Here is a 20,540-nt window from a genome sequence, read left to right on the forward strand (position 1 = left end):
AGTTCAACGTAGGCCCACGTGCTTGAGCATGAAGAACTACTGATTAGTAGGATTTGGGTGATCAAGTGGGCAGCTTGCTCGACGGGTCCAAGTGTTGAAAGTCCAGCTTGCCATTGCCCGATGCCATGCAATCCTTGGGATGGACTTGAGCGTCTATGTACGTGCCGCTGCTAATGCTAAACTGCTGCCTGCATGCAGCATACACTAGGCATCCCTTTGTTACTTACTCCCTTCGTTTCTAAATATAAGTCTTTTTAAAAAAAATTACTATAAACTACATACTATCTATATACACATACTTTAGACTATACATTCATTCATTTTACTTCGTATATAGTCCGTAGTAAAATCTTTACAAAACTTATATTTAGGAACGGACGGAGTGTTAGTTTTGATCAAATTAGTATTGAGCGGAGATGCTCTAGCTCTACAAACCAAGATACATAAATAATCAATGGACACTAGTGAAAAAAGGACATTAAACCCGGTTCCAATGGGCCTTTAGTCCCGGTTTCTTCAAACCGGGACCGAACAAATGGGACAAATATCCAGAACCTTTTGTCCCGCTTGGCTTACGAACCGGGACCAAAGGAGCTCCACGTGGCCGCTGCGGGGCGTTCAGGCAGGAGGACCTTTAGTCCCGGTTGGTAACACCAATCGGGACCAAAAGGCAGCCAAGCGTCAGCAGCTCGCGGGCGTCGGGTTTTTTTTAAATGGGGGGTTTAGGATTTTTTGAGGGTTTTAGGGGTTTCATATTGTGTTAGCTAGCTACTCCCTCCGTCCCAGCTTAGTACAACTTTGTATTAGAGCTAGTGTAAAGTTGAGACAGTTATTTTGGGACGGAGGGAGTACTATATATAGAGAGAAGTGGCCTCTCTTTCTTCGTACTTGATCGACGGTAGCTACTATAAGAGAGAACTCGACGCTAGCTAGTAAGCAAATGAAGGAACCATTAATTACACAACATCGTCATCATGAACATATATAGAGACAAGTGACCACTCTTTCTCCGTACTTGGTCGAACAACTCGACCCCACTACATATAGTACACGATCATGCATATATACAATATATAACATCTCTCGCGATCATGCATATATACAATATATAACATCTCTCGCGATTCCTAACTAGCTAATATATATGAATCAAACTCAACACGGTTGTTGGTAATAAAATAAAAATGTGAATATTGTTTACGTAAATCAAGTTCATTAAAAGATCTGCCGTTATCACAGGTCATCTGGTGAATCCACTCGCAAACGAAGTATCCACAGAAATTAGTCCGGGATCCTGCCTCAAGCAGTACTTTACGAGAATACAGTTCGATCAAAATAATAGTCAAGCACGATACTGGTATTGAAACTAGAATGAATGAAAGATGTGCGGAACTAGCTAGTACTACTTACTTTTGAGAAGGAAAATCGCAGCTCCTTATTCCATTCACCTTTAGCGGTCTTGATGAACTTTTTCCAAACACCGCACGGCAAATAAAACGATCACTTGATATTAGAAAATGAAAGAAAGTTGTCGACATGGTGTGATAATGATTGAACGTACTTTTCGAGCATTTCATTAATCGGCGCCAACTCTGTAGGGTCTTTCGTAGCAAGTCCAAGACAAGTACTAGTCCCTCGTCAAGCCTAATGATTAACAGAACAAAGTGAAACCTGCGCACACATAACTCATCAATTACACTTAGCCTTGAGTAAGTGAAACAGAATGTGTCGAAGACAACTAGTAACACTCACTCGAAGTTGGAAGGAAATAGTATTTTCCTTCTCTCATGTTGTCGAAGTAACACAGTTAGCAACAATATCTCGCTATCCATGGGAGTCTTACATACGTTATGTGCATTTGCGGTATTTGGGTTAATAAACCCAATGTCATATATTTGTCCTCTTTTGCATTCGAGGATCTTCAATCTGCATAATATAGTAAGGATAGTTACACGCAATAATGAAGGAGCTGAGCTAGTGACTTAATTATAGAAATAATACTTACAGACTATAGGAACTGACGATCGTTTTGTCAAGGGCGTCTTGATTGTATAACTGAAAGAATTCGTCAAACTCAATGTACAACGACCCATTTTCACTATAAAAGTGCTTATCTTTAATTCACGCGTAGATACTGTTGGTGCCATCCATGCAGGCTTTCAAGTATCAATCATGTAGTCTTCGCATCATCGTTGATTGTTCCGTCAACTGCTCAGGTTTGACGAGAGGCTTCCCATGCTTGTATATAAGGGCTACTATCGAGGCAGTTTCGAACTGTAGATCTTCGCTTAAGTAATCACCAAGAGCGAAACCAGGACCCCGGGTCAATATTAGCAACATAGGTAAACACATTGATACGGCGGCATGATTGCTTATCCTCTTCGTCGAGCTGGGGAATTGTTTTCCCACTTCTTGCACCACTGGTACTTAAGCTTCCCTACTGCTTCGCTTGATCATATGTCTTTCCAAGAATTCGCTTATAGTGTGATGGCAGCACACGCGGTGGTGGTCGCTTAAGGGCATCCAGACAGCGCTTTGCTTTTACCGGATCAATTTTCTCCTTTGGAGGTGGACGTTTCGGTGCAAAAAAGGACTTATTATAGGCATCCATGATTACCGTGTTTTCCTCCTTAGTCCTTGTTGGGGAACGTCGCATGGGAAACAAAAATTTTCCTACGCGCACGAAGACCTATCATGGTGATGTCCATCTACGAGAGGGGATGAGTGATCTACGTACCCTTGTAGATCGTACAGCAGAAGCGTTAGTGAACGCGGTTGATGTAGTGGAACGTCCTCACGTCCCTCGATCCGCCCCGCGAACAATCCCGCGATCAGTCCCACGATCTAGTACCGAACGGACGGCACCTCCGCGTTCAGCACACGTACAGCTCGACGATGATCTCGGCCTTCTTGATCCAGCAAGAGAGACGGAGAGGTAGAAGAGTTCTCTGGCAGCGTGACGGCGCTCCGGAGGTTGGTGATGACCTTGTCTCAGCAGGGCTCCGCCCGAGCTCCGCAGAAACGCGATCTAGAGGAAAAACCGTGGAGGTATGTGGTCGGGCTGCCGTGGAAAAGTCGTCTCAAATCAGCCCTAAAACCTCCGTATATATAGGTGGGAGGGAGGGGAGGAGGCAGCCTCAAAACCTAAAGGTTTGGCCGAAATTGGAGGTGGAGGAGTCCTACTCCAATCCTACTTGGAGTAGGATTCCACCTTCCCACTTGGAAACTCTTTCCACCTTGTGTTTTTTCCTTCTCAAACCTTATGGGCCTTAGTGGGAACTTATTCCAGCCCACTAGGGGCTGGTTTATCTCTTCCCATAGCCCATGAGACCCCTTGGGGCGTGACACCCCTCCCGATGGTCCCCGGCACCCCTCCCGGCACTCCCGGCACACTACCGATGAGCCCGAAACTTTTCCGGTAATGCACGAAAACCTTCCTGTAACCAAATGAGGTCATCCTATATATCAATCTTCGTTTCCGGACCATTCCGGAAACCCTCGTGACGTCCGTGATCTCATCCGGGACTCCGAACAACATTCGGTAACCAACCATATAACTCAAATACGCATAAAACAACGTCGAACCTTAAGTGTGCAGACCCTGCGGGTTCGAGAACTATGTAGACATGACCCGAGAGACTCCTCGGTCAATATCCAATAGCGGGACCTGGATGCCCATATTGGATCCTGCATATTCTACGAAGATCTTATCGTTTGAACCTCAGTGCCAAGGATTCATATAATCCCGTATGTCATTCCCTTTGTCCTTCGGTATGTTACTTGCCCGAGATTCGATCGTCAGTATCCGCATACCTATTTCAATCTCGTTTATCGGCAAGTCTCTTTACTCGTTCCGTAATACAAGATCCCGCAACTTACATTAAGTCACATTGCTTGCAAGGCTTGTGTGTGATGTTGTATTACCGAGTGGGCCCCGAGATACCTTCTCTGTCACACGGAGTGACAAATCCCAGTCTCGATCCATACTAACTCAACGAACACCTTCGGAGATACCTGTAGAGCATCTTTATAGTCACCCAGTTACATGGCGACGTTTGATACACACAAAGCATTCCTCCGGTGTCCGTGAGTTATATGATCTCATGGTCATAGGAACAAATACTTGACACGCAGAAAACAGTAGCAACAAAATGACACGATCAACATGCTACGTCTATTAGTTTGGGTCTAGTCCATCACATGATTCTCCTAATGATGTGATCCCGTTATCAAGTGACAACACTTGCCTATGGCCAGGAAACCTTGACCATCTTTGATCAACGAGCTAGTCAACTAGAGGCTTACTAGGGACAGTGTTTTGTCTATGTATCCACACATGCATTGTGTTTCCAATCAATACAATTATAGCATGGATAATAAACGATTATCATGAACTAAGAAATATAATAATAACTAATTTATTATTGCCTCTAGGGCATATTTCCAACAGTCTCCCACTTGCACTAGAGTCAATAATCTAGTTCACATCACCATGTGATTCCAACGAATCCAACACCCATATAGTTATGGGGTGTGATCACGTCTTGCTCGTGAGAGAGGTTTCAGTCAACGGTTCTGAAACTTTCAGATCCGTGCGTTCTTTACAAATCTTTATGTCATCTTATAGATGCTGCTACTACGTGCTATTCGGAAATGCTCCAAATATCTACTCTACTATACGAATCCGTTTCACTACTCATAGTTATTCGGATTAGTGTCAAAGCTTGCATCGACGTAACCCTTTACGACGAACTCTTTAACCACCTCCATAATCGAGAAAAATTCCTTAGTCCATTAGTTACTAAGGATAAATTTTGACCGCTGCTAGTGATTCAATCATGGATCACTCTCTGTACCTCTCAACATACTTTGAGTCAAGGCACACATCAGGTGCGGTACACAGCATGGCATACTTTAGATTCTACGGCTAAGGCATAGAAGACGACCTTCGTCTATTCTCTTTATTCTGCCGTGGTCGGGTTTTGAGTCTTACTCAAATTCACACCTTACAACGCAACCAAGAACTCCTTCTTTGCTGATCTATTTTGAACTCCTTCAAAAACTTGTCAAGGCCTGCATCTTATTGAAACTTTCATTAAGCGCTTTTGATCTATCTCCATAGATCTTTGATGCTCAACGTTCCAGTAGCGCAATCCAGGTATTCCTTTGAAAACTCCTTTCAAACAACCTTGTATGCTTTACAGAAATTCTACATCACTTCTGATCCACAATATGTCACCCACATATACTTATCAGAAATTCTATAGTGCTCCCACTCACTTCTTTGGAAATACAAGTTTCTCATAAACCTTGTACAAACCCAAAATCTTTGATCATCTCATCAAAGTGTATATTCCAACTCCGAGATGCTTGCACCAGTCCATTGAAGGATCACTGGAGCTTGCATACTTGCTAGTATCTTTAGGATCGACAAAACCTCCTAGTTGTATCACATACAATGTTTGCTCAAGGAAACCGTCGAGGAAACAATGTTTTGACATCCTACGTGCAATATTTCATAAATAATGCATCAATAACTAACATAATTCTAACATATCTTGTCAATTGTGTGATCTTGTCAAAAACATCTTTGCGACAAGTCGAGCTTTTCTTAATAGTGACTTATCACCATCATCGTTTGTTTTCTTTTAAAGATCCATCTTTACTCAATAGTCCTATGACCATCAAGTAGTTCTACCAAAGTCTACACTTTGTTTTCACACATGGATCCTCTCTCGGATTTCATGGCTTCCAGCCATTTGTCGGAATCTGGGCCCACCATCGCTTTCTCCATAACTCGTAGGTTCACTGTTGCTCAACAACATGACCTCCAAGACAGGGTTACCGTACTACTCTGCAGTAGTACGCGACCTTGTCAACCTACGAGGTTTGTAGTAACTTGATTCGAAGCTCAATGATCATCATCATCAGCTTCCACTTCAATTGGTGTAGACGCCACATGAACAACTTCCTGCGCCCTGCTACACACTGGTTGAAGTGATGGTTCAATAACCTCATGAAGTTCTACTACCCTCCCACTCAATTCTTTCGAGAGAAACCTTTCCTCGAGAAAGGATCCGTTTCTAGAAACAAACACTTTGCTTTCGGATCTGAGATAGGAGATGTACCCAACTGTTTTGGATATCCTATGAAGATGCATTTATCCGCTTTGGGTTCGAGCTTATCAGACTGAAACTTTTTCACATAAGTGTCGAAACCCCAAACTTTCAAGAAACAACAGTTTAGATTTCTCTAAACCTCAGTCTATACTGTGTCATCTCAACGGAAATACGCGGTGCCCTATTTAAAGTGAGTGCGGTTGTCTCTAATGCATAACCCATAAACGATAGTGGTAATTCGATAAGAGACATCATAGTATGCACCATACCAAATAGTGCGTGGCTATGACGTTCAGACACATCATCACACTATGATGTTCCAGGTGGCATGAACTGCGAAACAATTTCCACATTGTCTTAACTGCGTACCAAAACTCGTAACTCAGATATTCATTTCCATGATCATATCGTAGACAGTTTATCCTCTCGTTACGACGAACTTCACTCTGAAACGGAATTGAACTTTTCAACATTTCAGACTTGTGATTCATTAAGTAAATTCTCCTGTATCTACTCAAATCGTCAGTGAAGTAAGAACATAATGATATCCACTGCGTGCCTCAGCACCCATTGGACTGCATACATCAAAATGCATCACTTCCAACAAGTTACTATCTTATTTCATCTAAATGAAAACAAGGCCTTGCTCATGTGTTATGATTTGCATGTCACTAGTGATTCGAAATCAGGTGAGTACAAAGATCCATCAGCATGGAGCCTCTTCATGCAATTTATACTAACATGACTCAAGCGGCAGTGCCACAAGTAAGTGGTACTATCATCATCAACTCGTATCTTTTGGCACCAATATCATGAACATGTGTAACACTACGATCGAGATTCAATAAACCATTGAAGGTGATTATTCAAGAAAATAGAGTAACCATTATTCTCTTTAAATGAATAATCGTATTGCAATAAACACGATCCAATCATGTTCATGCTTAACGCAAGCACCAAACAACAATTATTTAGGTTTAACACCAATCCCGATGGTAGAGGGAGCGTGCGACGTTTGATCATATCAATCTTGGAAACACTTCCAACACGTATCGTCACCTCGCCTTTAGCTAGTCTCCGTTTATGCCGTAGCTTTCATTTCGCGTCACTAATCACTTAGCAACCGAACCGGTATCCAATACCCTCGTGCTACTAGGAGTACTAGTAAAGTACACATCAACATCATGTATATCAAATACACTTCTCTCGACTTTTGCGAGCCTTCTTATCTACCATGTATCTTGAGTTGCTCCGCCTCAGTGATTGTTCCCCTCATTACAGAAGCACTTAATCTCGGGTTTGGGTTTAATCTTGGGTCTCTTCATCAGTGCAGCAACTGTTTTGCCGTTTCACGAAGTATCCCTTCTAGCCCTTGCCTTTCTTGAAACTTAGTGGTTTTACAAACCATCAACTATTGATGCTCCTTCTTGATTTCTACTTTCGCAGTGTCAAACATCGCGAATCGCTCAAGGATCATTGTATGTATCCTTGATATGTTATAGTTCATCACGAAGCTCTCACAGCTTGGTGGCAGTGACTTTGGAGAACTATCACTATCTCATCTGGAAGATTAACTCCCACTTGATTCAAGCGATTGTCGTACTCAGACAATCTGAGCACATGCTCAACGATTGAGCCTTTTCTCCTGTGCTTTGTGGACAAAGAATCTTGTCGGAGGTCTCGTACCTCTTAACAAGGGCACAAGCATGAAATCACAATTTCATCTCTTTAGAACATCACTTATGTTCCGTGACGTTTTACAACGTTTTCGGCGCCTTGCTTCTAAGCCATTAAGTATTTTTGTACTGAACTATCATGTAGTCATCAGAAACGTGTATGTCGGATGTTCACAGCATCCACAGACGACGCTCGAGGTGCAGCACACCGAGTGGTGCATTAAGGACATAAGCCTTCTGTGCAGCAACGAGGACAATCCTCGGTTTTACACACTCAGTCTGCAAAGTTTGCTACTATCAACTTTCAACAAAATTTTCTCTAGGAACATATAAAACAGTAGAGCTATAGCGCAAGCTACATCGTAATTCGCAAAGACCATTAGACTATGTTCATGACAATTAGTTTAATTAATCATATTACTTAAGAACTCCCACTCAAAAAGTACATCTCTCTAGTCATTTGAGTGGTACATGATCCAAATCCACTATCTCAAGTCCGATCATCACGTGAGTCGAGAATAGTTTCAGTGGTAAGCATCTCTATGCTAATCATATCAACTATACGATTCATGCTCGACCTTTCGGTCTCATGTGTTCCGAGGCCATGTCTGCACATGCTAGGCTCGTCAAGCTTAACCCGAGTGTTCCGCGTGCGCAACTGTTTTCACCCGTTGTATGTGAACGTTGAGTCTATCACACCCGATCATCATGTGGTGTCTCGAAACGACGAACTGTAGCAACGGTGCACAGTCGGGGAGAACACAATTTCGTCTTGAAGTTTTAGTGAGAGATCACCTCATAATGCTACCGTCGTTCTAAGCAAAATAAGGTGCATAAAAGGATTAACATCACATGCAATTTATAAGTGACATGATATGGCCATCATCACATGCTTCTTGATCTCCATAACCAAAGCACCGGCACGATCTTCTTGTCACCGGCATCACACCATGATCTCCATCAACGTGTCGCCATCGGGGTTGTCGTGCTACTCATGCTATTACTACTAAAGCTACGTCCTAGCAAAATAGTAAACGCATCTGCAAGCACAAACGTTAGTTATAAAGACAACCCTATGGCTCCTGCCGGTTGCCGTACCATCGACGTGCAAGTCGATATTCTCTATTACAACATGATCATCTCATACATCCAATATATCACATCACATCGTTGGCCATATCACATCACAAGCATACCCTGCAAAAACAAGTTAGACGTCCTCTAATTTTGTTGTTGCATGTTTTACGTGGTGACCATCGGTATCTAGTAGGATCGCATCTTACTTACGCAAACACAACAACAGAGATATATGAGTTGCTATTTAACCTCATCCAAGGACCTCCTTGGTCAAATCCGATTCAACTAAAGTTGGAGAAACCGTCACTTGCCAGTCATCTTTGAGCAAAGGGGGTTACTCGTAACGATGAAACCAGTCTCTCGTAAGCGTACGAGTAATGTCGGTCCAAGCCGCTCCGATCCAACAATACCGCAGAATCAAGAAAAGACTAAGGAGGGCAGCAAAACACACATCACCGCCCACAAAAACTTTTGTGTTCTACTCGAGAAGACATCTACGCATGAACCTAGCTCATGATGCCACTGCTGGGGAACGTCGCATGGGAAACAAAAATTTTCCTACGCGCACGAAGACCTATCATGGTGATGTCCATCTACGAGAGGGGATGAGTGATCTACGTACCCTTGTAGATCGTACAGCAGAAGCGTTAGTGATTGCGGTTGATGTAGTGGAACGTCCTCACGTCCCTCGATCCGCCCCGCGAACAATCCCGCGATCAGTCCCACGATCTAGTACCGAACGGACGGCACCTCCGCGTTCAGCACACGTACAGCTCGACGATGATCTCGGCCTTCTTGATCCAGCAAGAGAGACGGAGAGGTAGAAGAGTTCTCTGGCAGCGTGACGGCGCTCCGGAGGTTGGTGATGACCTTGTCTCAGCAGGGCTCCGCCCGAGCTCCGCAGAAACGCGATCTAGAGGAAAAACCGTGGAGGTATGTGGTCGGGCTGCCGTGGAAAAGTCGTCTCAAATCAGCCCTAAAACCTCCGTATATATAGGTGGGAGGGAGGGGAGGAGGCAGCCTCAAAACCTAAAGGTTTGGCCGAAATTGGAGGTGGAGGAGTCCTACTCCAATCCTACTTGGAGTAGGATTCCACCTTCCCACTTGGAAACTCTTTCCACCTTGTGTTTTTTCCTTCTCAAACCTTATGGGCCTTAGTGGGAACTTATTCCAGCTCACTAGGGGCTGGTTTATCTCTTCCCATAGCCCATGAGACCCCTTGGGGCGTGACACCCCTCCCGATGGTCCCCGGCACCCCTCCCGGCACTCCCGGCACACTACCGATGAGCCCGAAACTTTTCCGGTAATGCACGAAAACCTTCCGGTAACCAAATGAGGTCATCCTATATATCAATCTTCGTTTCCGGACCATTCCGGAAACCCTCGTGACGTCCGTGATCTCATCCGGGACTCCGAACAACATTCGGTAACAAACCATATAACTCAAATACGCATAAAACAACGTCGAACCTTAAGTGTGCAGACCCTGCGGGTTCGAGAACTATGTAGACATGACCCGAGAGACTCCTCGGTCAATATCCAATAGCGGGACCTGGATGCCCATATTGGATCCTACATATTCTACGAAGATCTTATCGTTTGAACCTGAGTGCCAAGGATTCATATAATCCCGTATGTCATTCCCTTTGTCCTTCGGTATGTTACTTGCCCGAGATTCGATCGTCAGTATCCGCATACCTATTTCAATCTCGTTTATCGGCAAGTCTCTTCACTCGTTCCGTAATACAAGATCCCGCAACTTACACTAAGTCACATTGCTTGCAAGGCTTGTGTGTGATGTTGTATTACCGAGTGGGCCCCGAGATACCTTCTCTGTCACACGGAGTGACAAATCCCAGTCTCGATCCATACTAACTCAACGAACACCTTCGGAGATACCTGCAGAGCATCTTTATAGTCACCCAGTTACGTGGCGACGTTTGATACACACAAAGCATTCCTCCGGTGTCTGTGAGTTATATGATCTCATGGTCATAGGAACAAATACTTGACACGCAGAAAACAGTAGCAACAAAATGACACGATCAACATGCTACGTCTATTAGTTTGGGTCTAGTCCATCACATGATTCTCCTAATAATGTGATCCCGTTATCAAGTGACAACACTTGCCTATGGCCAGGAAACCTTGACCATCTTTGATCAACGAGCTAGTCAACTAGAGGCTTACTAGGGACAGTGTTTTGTCTATGTATCCACACATGCATTGTGTTTCCAATCAATACAATTATAGCATGGATAATAAACGATTATCATGAACTAAGAAATATAATAATAACTAATTTATTATTGCCTCTAGGGCATATTTCCAACAGTCCTCTCATATGGTAACTAACTTTGTAGGAGCCTTTAGGCTTGGACCAAATTTGATTTTCTTCCCGCCTCTTGTACTGCTATCCGCCAGAGCGGCGGCGTCTATCTTCCGCCTTTGTTGATGTGCCAGAGGAGGCGGATAAGGAGGCGGAGTGCGCTCACACGCCGAAGGAGGCAAGGGAGGAGGAGGAGGAGTGCGCTCATGCGCCGGAGGAGGCGGAGTGCGCTGCGCCGGAGGAGGAGGAGTCAGCTGATGAGTCTGCTAAGGCGTCCAGTTTGGGAGCTTGATGTACTCCTAGACATATAGACCTTAGAGAATTTTCCAAATGACTCTCCCCTTCACCTGTAGGGTAGTCAAGCGCCAACTCCTCAAATCCCTCCATTATTTCATCCACCGTCACAATATCATAATCATGTCGAATCGGACGGCAATGGAAAGTTTCCTCAGCTCGAGGAGGTACAACAGAGTCGAGCGCCGCTTTCAAGGTCAGGTTCTGGCATTTTGCCATTAGCATACAATGTTCAGCCTCTATGATACTATCCACGGGGTAGCAAGGATCCGTGAAATCAGGCTGAACGAGCTAGCTACGTGGAAGCCCCCACGGTGGTGTCGGTGACGAGATCGACGCGGGCGATCGATGACGGTGATGACGTGGACGGGAAGTTAATTTGAGCTCATATTGTACATATAAATCAAAAGAACTCCCACATACACTCCTACACTAAAACCCACGAACCACTCTACTTCTAGAGCATTTGAAATTAGCTAAACTAGCAGCGAGAGATGAAAGGATAAAGTAGCTAACCTTTTAGAACACTTGTGTAGTTGGTGCACCGCCAAACCTAGACAAATCTTGAGGAAAATGGAGATTGGAGGTCAAGCTTGGAGAGGAGAAAGCTTAAGTGTGGCTCGGTCATTTCATCGAACACCTCATGTGCATGCATAGAACGGTGAACAAAGCAGGGCATGCAGACATCCCACATGGCCAAAAAACAGAAAAGAGGGTGGGCACGGGCGAGGGTATATATAGGCATCTCTTTGGTCCTAGTTGGTGGCAAGAATCGGGACAAAACACTCATCTTTAGTCCAGGTTTCAACCACCAACCGAGACTACATGTGCTACACCAGGAGCGACAACCATTGATCCCGGTTCGTGTGTGTAACCAGGACCAAAGGGGTCGGACGAACCAGGATCCTGCCCGGCCGGTGCCCTACCCTCATGAACTCGGACTGATGCACCCATTGGTCCTGGTTCGTAACAGAACCGGAATTATAGCTCTTATCTCCCTTGGACCAAAGCTCTGTTTTCTACTAGTGGGGTCCCTAGCGTCTATTGTCTTCTCCCGAAAACAGATTTTCTCTCTGTTTTATTGATAAAGCAATCGTCATGTCCGTACTACAATTTCAGGTGTAAAATATATAAAAATAAGTTTGTTTAAGGCAACAACACAAACACACGCTAATAGAAAGAAGATGAAAGGCTACCATGTGGTGGGTGGTAGATCAGAGAGGTGCCGGTTGCCAAAAGGAAATACAGTAAGCCATGCCCGGTGTACATTCAAAAATGTTCTTGTTCCATGAAAAACATGATAAAACAAATTGAATCTAACATAATAGATTTTATCATGTTTTTTCACAGTACAAGAACATTTTGCATGTGGATAAGCGCGACAACTAACACAAGATCAAATTGATATTAGTTGTGCCCAGCTTGTGTTAGTTATGTTTGGTTACACCGAATAACTGAGTCGATTATACTCCACGATGAAGTACACGGCACCCAACTAAATTAATTCTTACATGCGTCTTAATCTTGACAATTAAAAAAGCATCCACACGTGAAGAATCCCAACGATGTATGTGAAGATGCGGATAACTAGGTTGGACGCACGGTAAGCAATTCAATCTTCAAGACAAACTAAGAGTTTTGCAATACACCTTCCTAAGTGCTAATCATGTACATCCATTGACTAAGTAAAACATCGCTCTTAACCTGGAGGTCCTATATACCAAGCCCATGACCCGCATGGATTTTTGTTCGGCAAACCGCACTTCATTTTGCCAATATATATTTCTTCTTCGTTTCGTTGTCCCTCTAATAGAAGAATCTACATCCATCTGGAAAAGAGACACCATATCGGGGACCATGTTTGTGAGTGCAGTTCAACTAAACAAGACCCCCCCCCCAACCAAGAACATCTTCTCTTCCCAACTACTCATGTGTTTCACTAATTGCCCTTCGACATATTTTGACTTCACGTTAGTGAGACACTGATAATGGATTGGGGTTACAGAGTATCTAATCAAGAAATCGCGTTACGCACATCTTAACAAATCACCATATCATGTGTCTAAAACATTGGCCTCTTCAAAAAAGTAAAATTCACTTTTATGCAAATAGATTATAAGACACGAAATCTGCTTGAACTCTAAAAAAGAAAAAAGTTTCTTGTTAAGCCATGTTTCATAAAAGAATGGTGTGGACAGCATACTACAGAACTGAGAGGCCTCTGTCAATAAGATGCAGCAGTACTTCTCCTATAACCTGGCCGTATGTTTGACGCGCTCAACCCGAATAGAAAACATATTTGCAACTTTGGTAGACCACCACATTGGAGATAGCGAATCACCTGGTCGGTGCCATTTTTGGATTGAAATTTTATAGCGATGCTACCGCTGGATACAGAACTAGTGAACCAGGCACACCACTTTATCGGAAAAGCCCTTTGCCCAGAGTGTCTACTAAAGGAACGACGACATCACATTTTCACTGTCATTTTTAACGTCAACTTTAAAAGCTACCCGACTAGTGTTTTTCGGTGCATCTTATGGTCAGTCTCAAGAAGGATGACTACTGCATTGAGTATGTTCCTTCCCCTACCACAAATTTGAATAGTGCTGACCGGACAAATTGTATCATCAGAGATGAGTATCAGGCCCGTCATTGCCTAGGGGTCAGTGATAACATTGGCATCACATACATGCGAACTAGTCGTCTTGTTATGCCGTCCATTATAGACTGGTCGGTCTGTGATAACTTTGAGAAGGGCCTTCCATGGAGTTATTTATTGACTGGACATTTGCATAGGACTTCCGGTGAGTGATGGCATCCTTTTGTGAGGCAAAATGGGGATGCACCCCATTTTGCACTACAACACAAAGTTATCTTCACGCAATATGTGAGCACAATATTGCATTGCATTTCTTGCATATATTGTCAAATGTACAATTGTCTACAAACATATTCAACTAAATAGACTTTGCCTACGATGATTCAATTGGGAGAATAGTCTTGCCATCAAAGATTCATCAACCGCGTGAAAGTACATTCCAATGAGTCCTTTAACTCACTAGAAACTACATTTAAACCTCCCCCATTCAAGGTCGGGAGGTTGGACAACGGTTCTTTTTATTTTATGTAGTGCACTTAAAATAGATCAACATTACCAATGTGTCATTTAGGTGCACTGCAATATATATAGTACACTAAAAGGTCACAACACAATGCGCCCATCCCCTGTTCATATAAAGTAAACAACATTTTTATTTTACAAACTTAATATCATACATATATAGGAATTGCTAACTTAATAGGCAATAAAAGTGTGCACATGGTGTGTATTCATCTAATTAAGAGTCATGTGGTACTCCGACGGCCGATTTGTGTTCACTTGCTGTCACACCCGCAAGAGGCTCATCATTGATGCCTTTGAGGAGGCCGATCGGTGTTGAAACTCATCACCAATGTTTCGCCGGTAGCCGGTCAGTGATGAGGGGTCAGTAGTGTTTCATTTCGTAGTAGTGTTCCTTGCATGAAGACTACTTGAGAGGGCTAACTAACTAACTAAAGCATCTGGTTTAATACACTAGAGGATAATTAGCATTTGCCAAGCAAAGAAATCCCCTATTTGTAGAACTATAGGCACTTGCTTTGTTGACATACAACTTTTGCTAGTTTATGGTCAACTCTAGCGACGATCATGTATAGAATGGGTGGTTTCATGATCCCGAGTAAGTGGGTGGATGAGAGTGTGTGGAGGGTATTAATCTTTTCCCGAAACAAGCTACTATGTCTTCGATCATTGAGTCTGATAGCTTGTCACTCAATAATATCCTGAAGGATGGAGGAGACAATAGATCGTTGCTATGTACTAGTACAAGGAGGCCTAGAGGATGGTATCGTTGTTCTCGGATAGCAAGTCATATGATACACCATGCAGGGCAAATAAGGTTGACCATGCTCTCGCGCAAGTAGCTGCTAAGAGTGCAAACAGATCCATCTGGATCCTAGATGCAACATCTGCTATTTTGTAGCTCCTTTTGAAGGATTGTAAATATATTATTATCAGTTAATGAAACCCCCTATTCCGGCAAAAAAAATCTTTGTCAAAAAATTATATAGAGCTCCTAGACATTTCAACATAAACTATTTGAGACTGGGAACAAGCTTTGGAACTTAAATGCAAATCAAATTTCGCAAAGTGTAAGAACAACCACAATGTCAAAAATCGTACAAGCTTTCAAATAAAAAATAATACATGATTTCATAAAAAGACGTGACGTCTTTGACACCAAAACGATGGTGTATAGCTTAATACATATAAATAGTGATACATTGACATGTTACATTCTTGGAATATATCACAAACACTAGTGCATTTTTCACCAGAACAATGAAGCCCTTATTTGATCATATGTAAGATGATAACAAACAAATGAAAAAAGAGTTGAAGACATCGATTTGACACACTAGGTTAGGCTTCATTTTTTTAGATTCCTCACAGAAACAGAACTAGGGGTTGGCATTGCCATACCCAGATCCAGCACCTTTGCCCGCACCACTCCCACCATTTCTTCCTCCGCCATCGCCACCACCATTTCCACCAGCATCTGCGTTTGTACTACCTTGTCTATACCAATTGTTAGTAGCAGTTGCAGAGCCGGAACCAGTGCCACTACCAACCCCATATCCACTAGATCCTCGATAACCACTAGCTTGCCCTCCACCACCGCCGCCACCGGAACCGCCAGCGCTAGTATATCCACCATGTCCACCACCATAAGGATATGAAGATCCTTGACTATATTGACTAGAACCAGAGCCGGAGCCAGACCCGCTACCATATCCAGTTCCACCATTTTGGCCACCGCCTCCGCCGCCACCTCCACCTCCTCCGCTTGCATGGCTACCACTACTAGAACTCACACCAGACCCAATTCCACTTCCTGCACCCGACCCACCACCACTCACAGTTCCCCCACCCTCTCCTCCTCCTCCTCCCGTTCCCCTGGCACTTCCAGTGGAGTATCTGGCCACCCTTGTAGCATTGGTCAGTCCAATGCTCAAGAGGACAACATAGCCAAGCGCTACTAGCTTTGTGCCTACCATTGTGTGTATTTTATCGAAGTGTGTACTGCTGTAAGATGAGGTGAGTTCTAAGGGAAAGATGGTATGGACATTTATAGTGGTGCTTCCGGCCATGCATGCTGGGGATGGTGGGTGGAGCTTTTGACAAAGTCATGTCTCATCCCTCAAGTGGTGGCTTAGAATAATTAGCGCTTTAATTGGTGCAGATAAAAGTAAACGATGATGACTGACTGCTAATCGTGACCGCGATCGCATCGATGTGGGTTCAACAGTTGTAAGATACATGCAAGCATGCATTCACTGCTGAACACACCTAGCTAGCTCTAGTGGTACGTATGTTGACATTAGAGCAGAGGAGCGAGGGCAACCTCGAAGTTTCCCTAGCTAAATTTGGGGTCGAAGTAAACGACGACTCCACCCATGTAATCGAGTCATTGGGTCAAGTAGCCGTGCATGAAGAACTACCGATTAGCAGATGATCAAGTTCAAGTGGATGCATAGCAAGATCTCGATCCAAAACCAGGTTCATGCCAGCACCGTACACCATATTATTTGATGCCCGGACTAGTTCAACGTAGGCCCACGTGCTTGAGCATGAAGAACTACTGATTAGTAGGATTTGGGTGATCAAGTGGGCAGCTTGCTCGACGGGTCCAAGTGTTGAAAGTCCAGCTTGCCATTGCCCGATGCCATGCAATCCCTGGGATGGACTTGAGCGTCTATGTACATGCCGCTGCTAATGCTAAACTGCTGCCTGCATGCAGCATACACTAGGCATCCCTTTGTTACTTACTCCCTTCGTTTCTAAATATAAGTCTTTTTTAAAAAATTACTATAAACTACATACTATCTATATACACATACTTTAGACTATACATTCATTCATTTTACTTCGTATATAGTCCGTAGTAAAATCTCTACAAAACTTATATTTAGGAACGGATGGAGTGTTAGTTTTGATCAAATTAGTATTGAGCGGAGATGCTCTAGCTCTACAAACCATGATACCTAACTGTTTTATCAACTGAACAGCGTAATTACACGCTCAACATTTTTCTCCCCTGATAAATGCCTAACATCATTGACAAAACCAGCCATAACATACATAAATAATCAATGGACACTAGTGAAAAAAGGACATTAAACCCGGTTCCAATGGGCCTTTAGTCCCGGTTTCTTCAAACCGGGACCGAACAAATGGGACAAATATCCAGAACCTTTTGTCCCGCTTGGCTTACGAACCGGGACCAAAGGAGCTCCACGTGGCCGCTGCGGGGTGTTCAGGCAGGAGGACCTTTAGTCCCGGTTGGTAACACCAATCGGGACCAAAAGGCAGCCAAGCGTCAGCAGCTCGCGGGCGTCTGGTTTTTTTTTAAATGGGGGGTTTAGGATTTTTTGAGGGTTTTAGGGGTTTCATATTTCATATTGTGTTAGCTAGCTACTCCCTCCGTCCCAGCTTAGTACAACTTTGTATTAGAGCTAGTGTAAAGTTGAGACAGATATTTTGGGACGGAGGGAGTACTATATATAGAGAGAAGTGGCCTCTCTTTCTTCGTACTTGATCGACGGTAGCTACTATAAGAGAGAACTCGACGCTAGCTAGTAAGCAAATGAAGGAACCATTAATTACACAACATCGTCATCATGAACATATATAGAGACAAGTGACCACTCTTTCTCCGTACTTGGTCGAACAACTCGACCCCACTACATATAGTACACGATCATGCATATATACAATATATAACATCTCTCGCGATTCCTAACTAGCTAATATATATGAATCAAACTCAACACGGTTGTTGGTAATAAAATAAAAATGTGAATATTGTTTACGTACATCAAGTTCTTTAAAAGATCTGTCGTTATCACAGGTCATTTGGTGAATCCACTCGCAAACGAAGTATCCACAGAAATTAGTCCGGGATCCTGCCTCAAGTAGTACTTTACGAGAATACAGTTCGATCAAAATAATAGTCAAGCACGATACTGGTATTGAAACTAGAATAATTGAAAGATGTGCGGAACTAGCTAGTACTACTTACTTTTGAGAAGGAAAATCGCAGCTCCTTATTCCATTCACCTTTAGCGGTCTTGGTGAACTTTTTCCAAACACTGCACGGCAAATAAAACGATCACTTGATATTAGAAAATGAAAGAAAGTTGTCGACATGGTGTGATAATGATTGAACGTACTTTTCGAGCATTTCATTAATCGGCGCCAACTCTGTAGGGTCTTTCGTAGCAAGTCCAAGACAAGTACTAGTCCCTCGTCAAGCCTAATGATTAACAGAACAAAGTGAAACCTGCGCACACATAACTCATCAATTACACTTAGCCTTGAGTAAGTGAAACAGAATGTGTCGAAGACAACTAGTAACACTCACTCGAAGTTGGAAGGAAATAGTATTTTCCTTCTCTCATGTTGTCGAAGTAACACAGTTAGCAACAATATCTCGCTATCCATGGGAGTCTTACATACGTTATGTGCATTTGCGGTATTTGGGTTAATAAACACCAATGTCATATATTTGTCCTCTTTTGCATTCGAGGATCTTCAATCTGCATAATATAGTAAGGATAGTTACACGCAATAATGAAGGAGCTGAGCTAGAGACTTAATTATAGAAATAATACTTACAGACTATAGGAACTGACGATCGTTTTGTCAAGGACGTCTTGATTGTATAACTGAAAGAATTCGTCAAACTCAATGTACAACGACCCATTTTCACTGTAAAAGTGCTTATCTTTAATTCACACGTAGATACTGTTGCTGCCATCCATGCAGGCTTTCAAGTATCAATCATGTAGTCTTCGCATCATCGTTGATTATTCCGTCAACTGTTCAGGTTTGACGAGAGGCTTCCCATGCTTGTATATAAGGGCTACTACCGGGGCAGTTTCGAACTGTAGATCTTCGCTTAAGTAATCACCAAGAGCAAAACCAGGACCCCGGGTCAATATTAGCAACATCGATAAACACATTGATACGGCGGCATGATTGCTTATCCTCTTCGCCGAGCTGGGGAATTGTTTTCCCACTTCTTGCACCACTGGTACTTAAGCTTCCCTACTGCTTCGCTTGATCATATGTCTTTCCAAGAATTCGCTTATAGTGTGATGGCAGCACACGCGGTGGTGGTCGCTTAAGGGCATCCAGACAACGCTTTGCTTTTACTGGATCAATTTTGTCCTTTGGAGGTGGATGTTTCGGTGCAAAAAAGGCCTTATTATAGGCATCCATGATTACCGCGTTTTCCTCCTTAGTCCTCTCATATGGTAACTAACTTTGCAGGAGCCTTTAGGCTTGGACCAAATTTGATTTTCTTCCCGCCTCTTGTATCTTCCGCCTTTGTTGATGTGTCGGAGGAGGCGGATAAGGAGGCGGAGTGCGCTCACACGCCGAAGGAGGCAAGGGAGGAGGAGGAGGAGTGCGCTCATGCGCCGGAGGAGGCGGAGTGCGCTCATGCGCCGGAGGAGGAGGAGTCAGCTGATCAGTCTGCTAAGGCATCCAGTTTGGGAGCTTGATGTACTCCTAGACATATAGACCTTAGAGAATTTTCCAAATGACTCTCCCCTTCACCTGTAGGGTAGTCAAGCGCCAACTCCTCAAATCCCTCCATTATTTCATCCACCGTCACAATATCATAATCATGTCGAATCGGACGGCAATGGAAAGTTTCCTCAGCTCGAGGAGGTACAACAGAGTCGAGCGCCGCTTTCAAGGTCAGGTTCTGGCATTTTGCCATTAGCATACAATGTTCAGCCTCTGCGATACTATCCACGGGGTAGCAAGGATCCTTGAAATCAGGCTGAACGAGCTAGCTACGTGGAAGCCACCATGGTGGTGCCGGTGACGAGATCGACGCGGGCGATCGACGACGGTGAGGACGTGGACGGGATGTCACCTACACATGTGCAGACTGTAAGAAGTTAATTTGAGCTCATATTGTACATATAAAT

General features: G+C 43.6%; 1 protein-coding gene across 1 annotated transcript; it reads right to left on the reverse strand.

Moving 5' to 3' along the window:
* Positions 1-15,748: 15,748 nt before the first annotated feature.
* On the reverse strand, positions 15,749-16,632 carry LOC123440849 (putative glycine-rich cell wall structural protein 1). The gene has a single exon (XM_045117393.1). It carries the CDS (start codon positions 16,593-16,595, stop codon positions 15,999-16,001), a length of 597 nt encoding a protein of 198 aa, XP_044973328.1. The 5' UTR covers positions 16,596-16,632; the 3' UTR covers positions 15,749-15,998.
* Positions 16,633-20,540: the final 3,908 nt, after the last annotated feature.

This window comes from Hordeum vulgare, chromosome 3H (genome assembly GCF_904849725.1).
Source record: "Hordeum vulgare subsp. vulgare chromosome 3H, MorexV3_pseudomolecules_assembly, whole genome shotgun sequence".
Taxonomy (NCBI): Eukaryota; Viridiplantae; Streptophyta; class Magnoliopsida; order Poales; family Poaceae; genus Hordeum; species Hordeum vulgare.

Bases quoted from the DNA above. Each gene is read 5' to 3' on its own strand.
- LOC123440849 (XM_045117393.1), bottom strand. From the start codon at position 16,595: ATGGTAGGCACAAAGCTAGTAGCGCTTGGCTATGTTGTCCTCTTGAGC.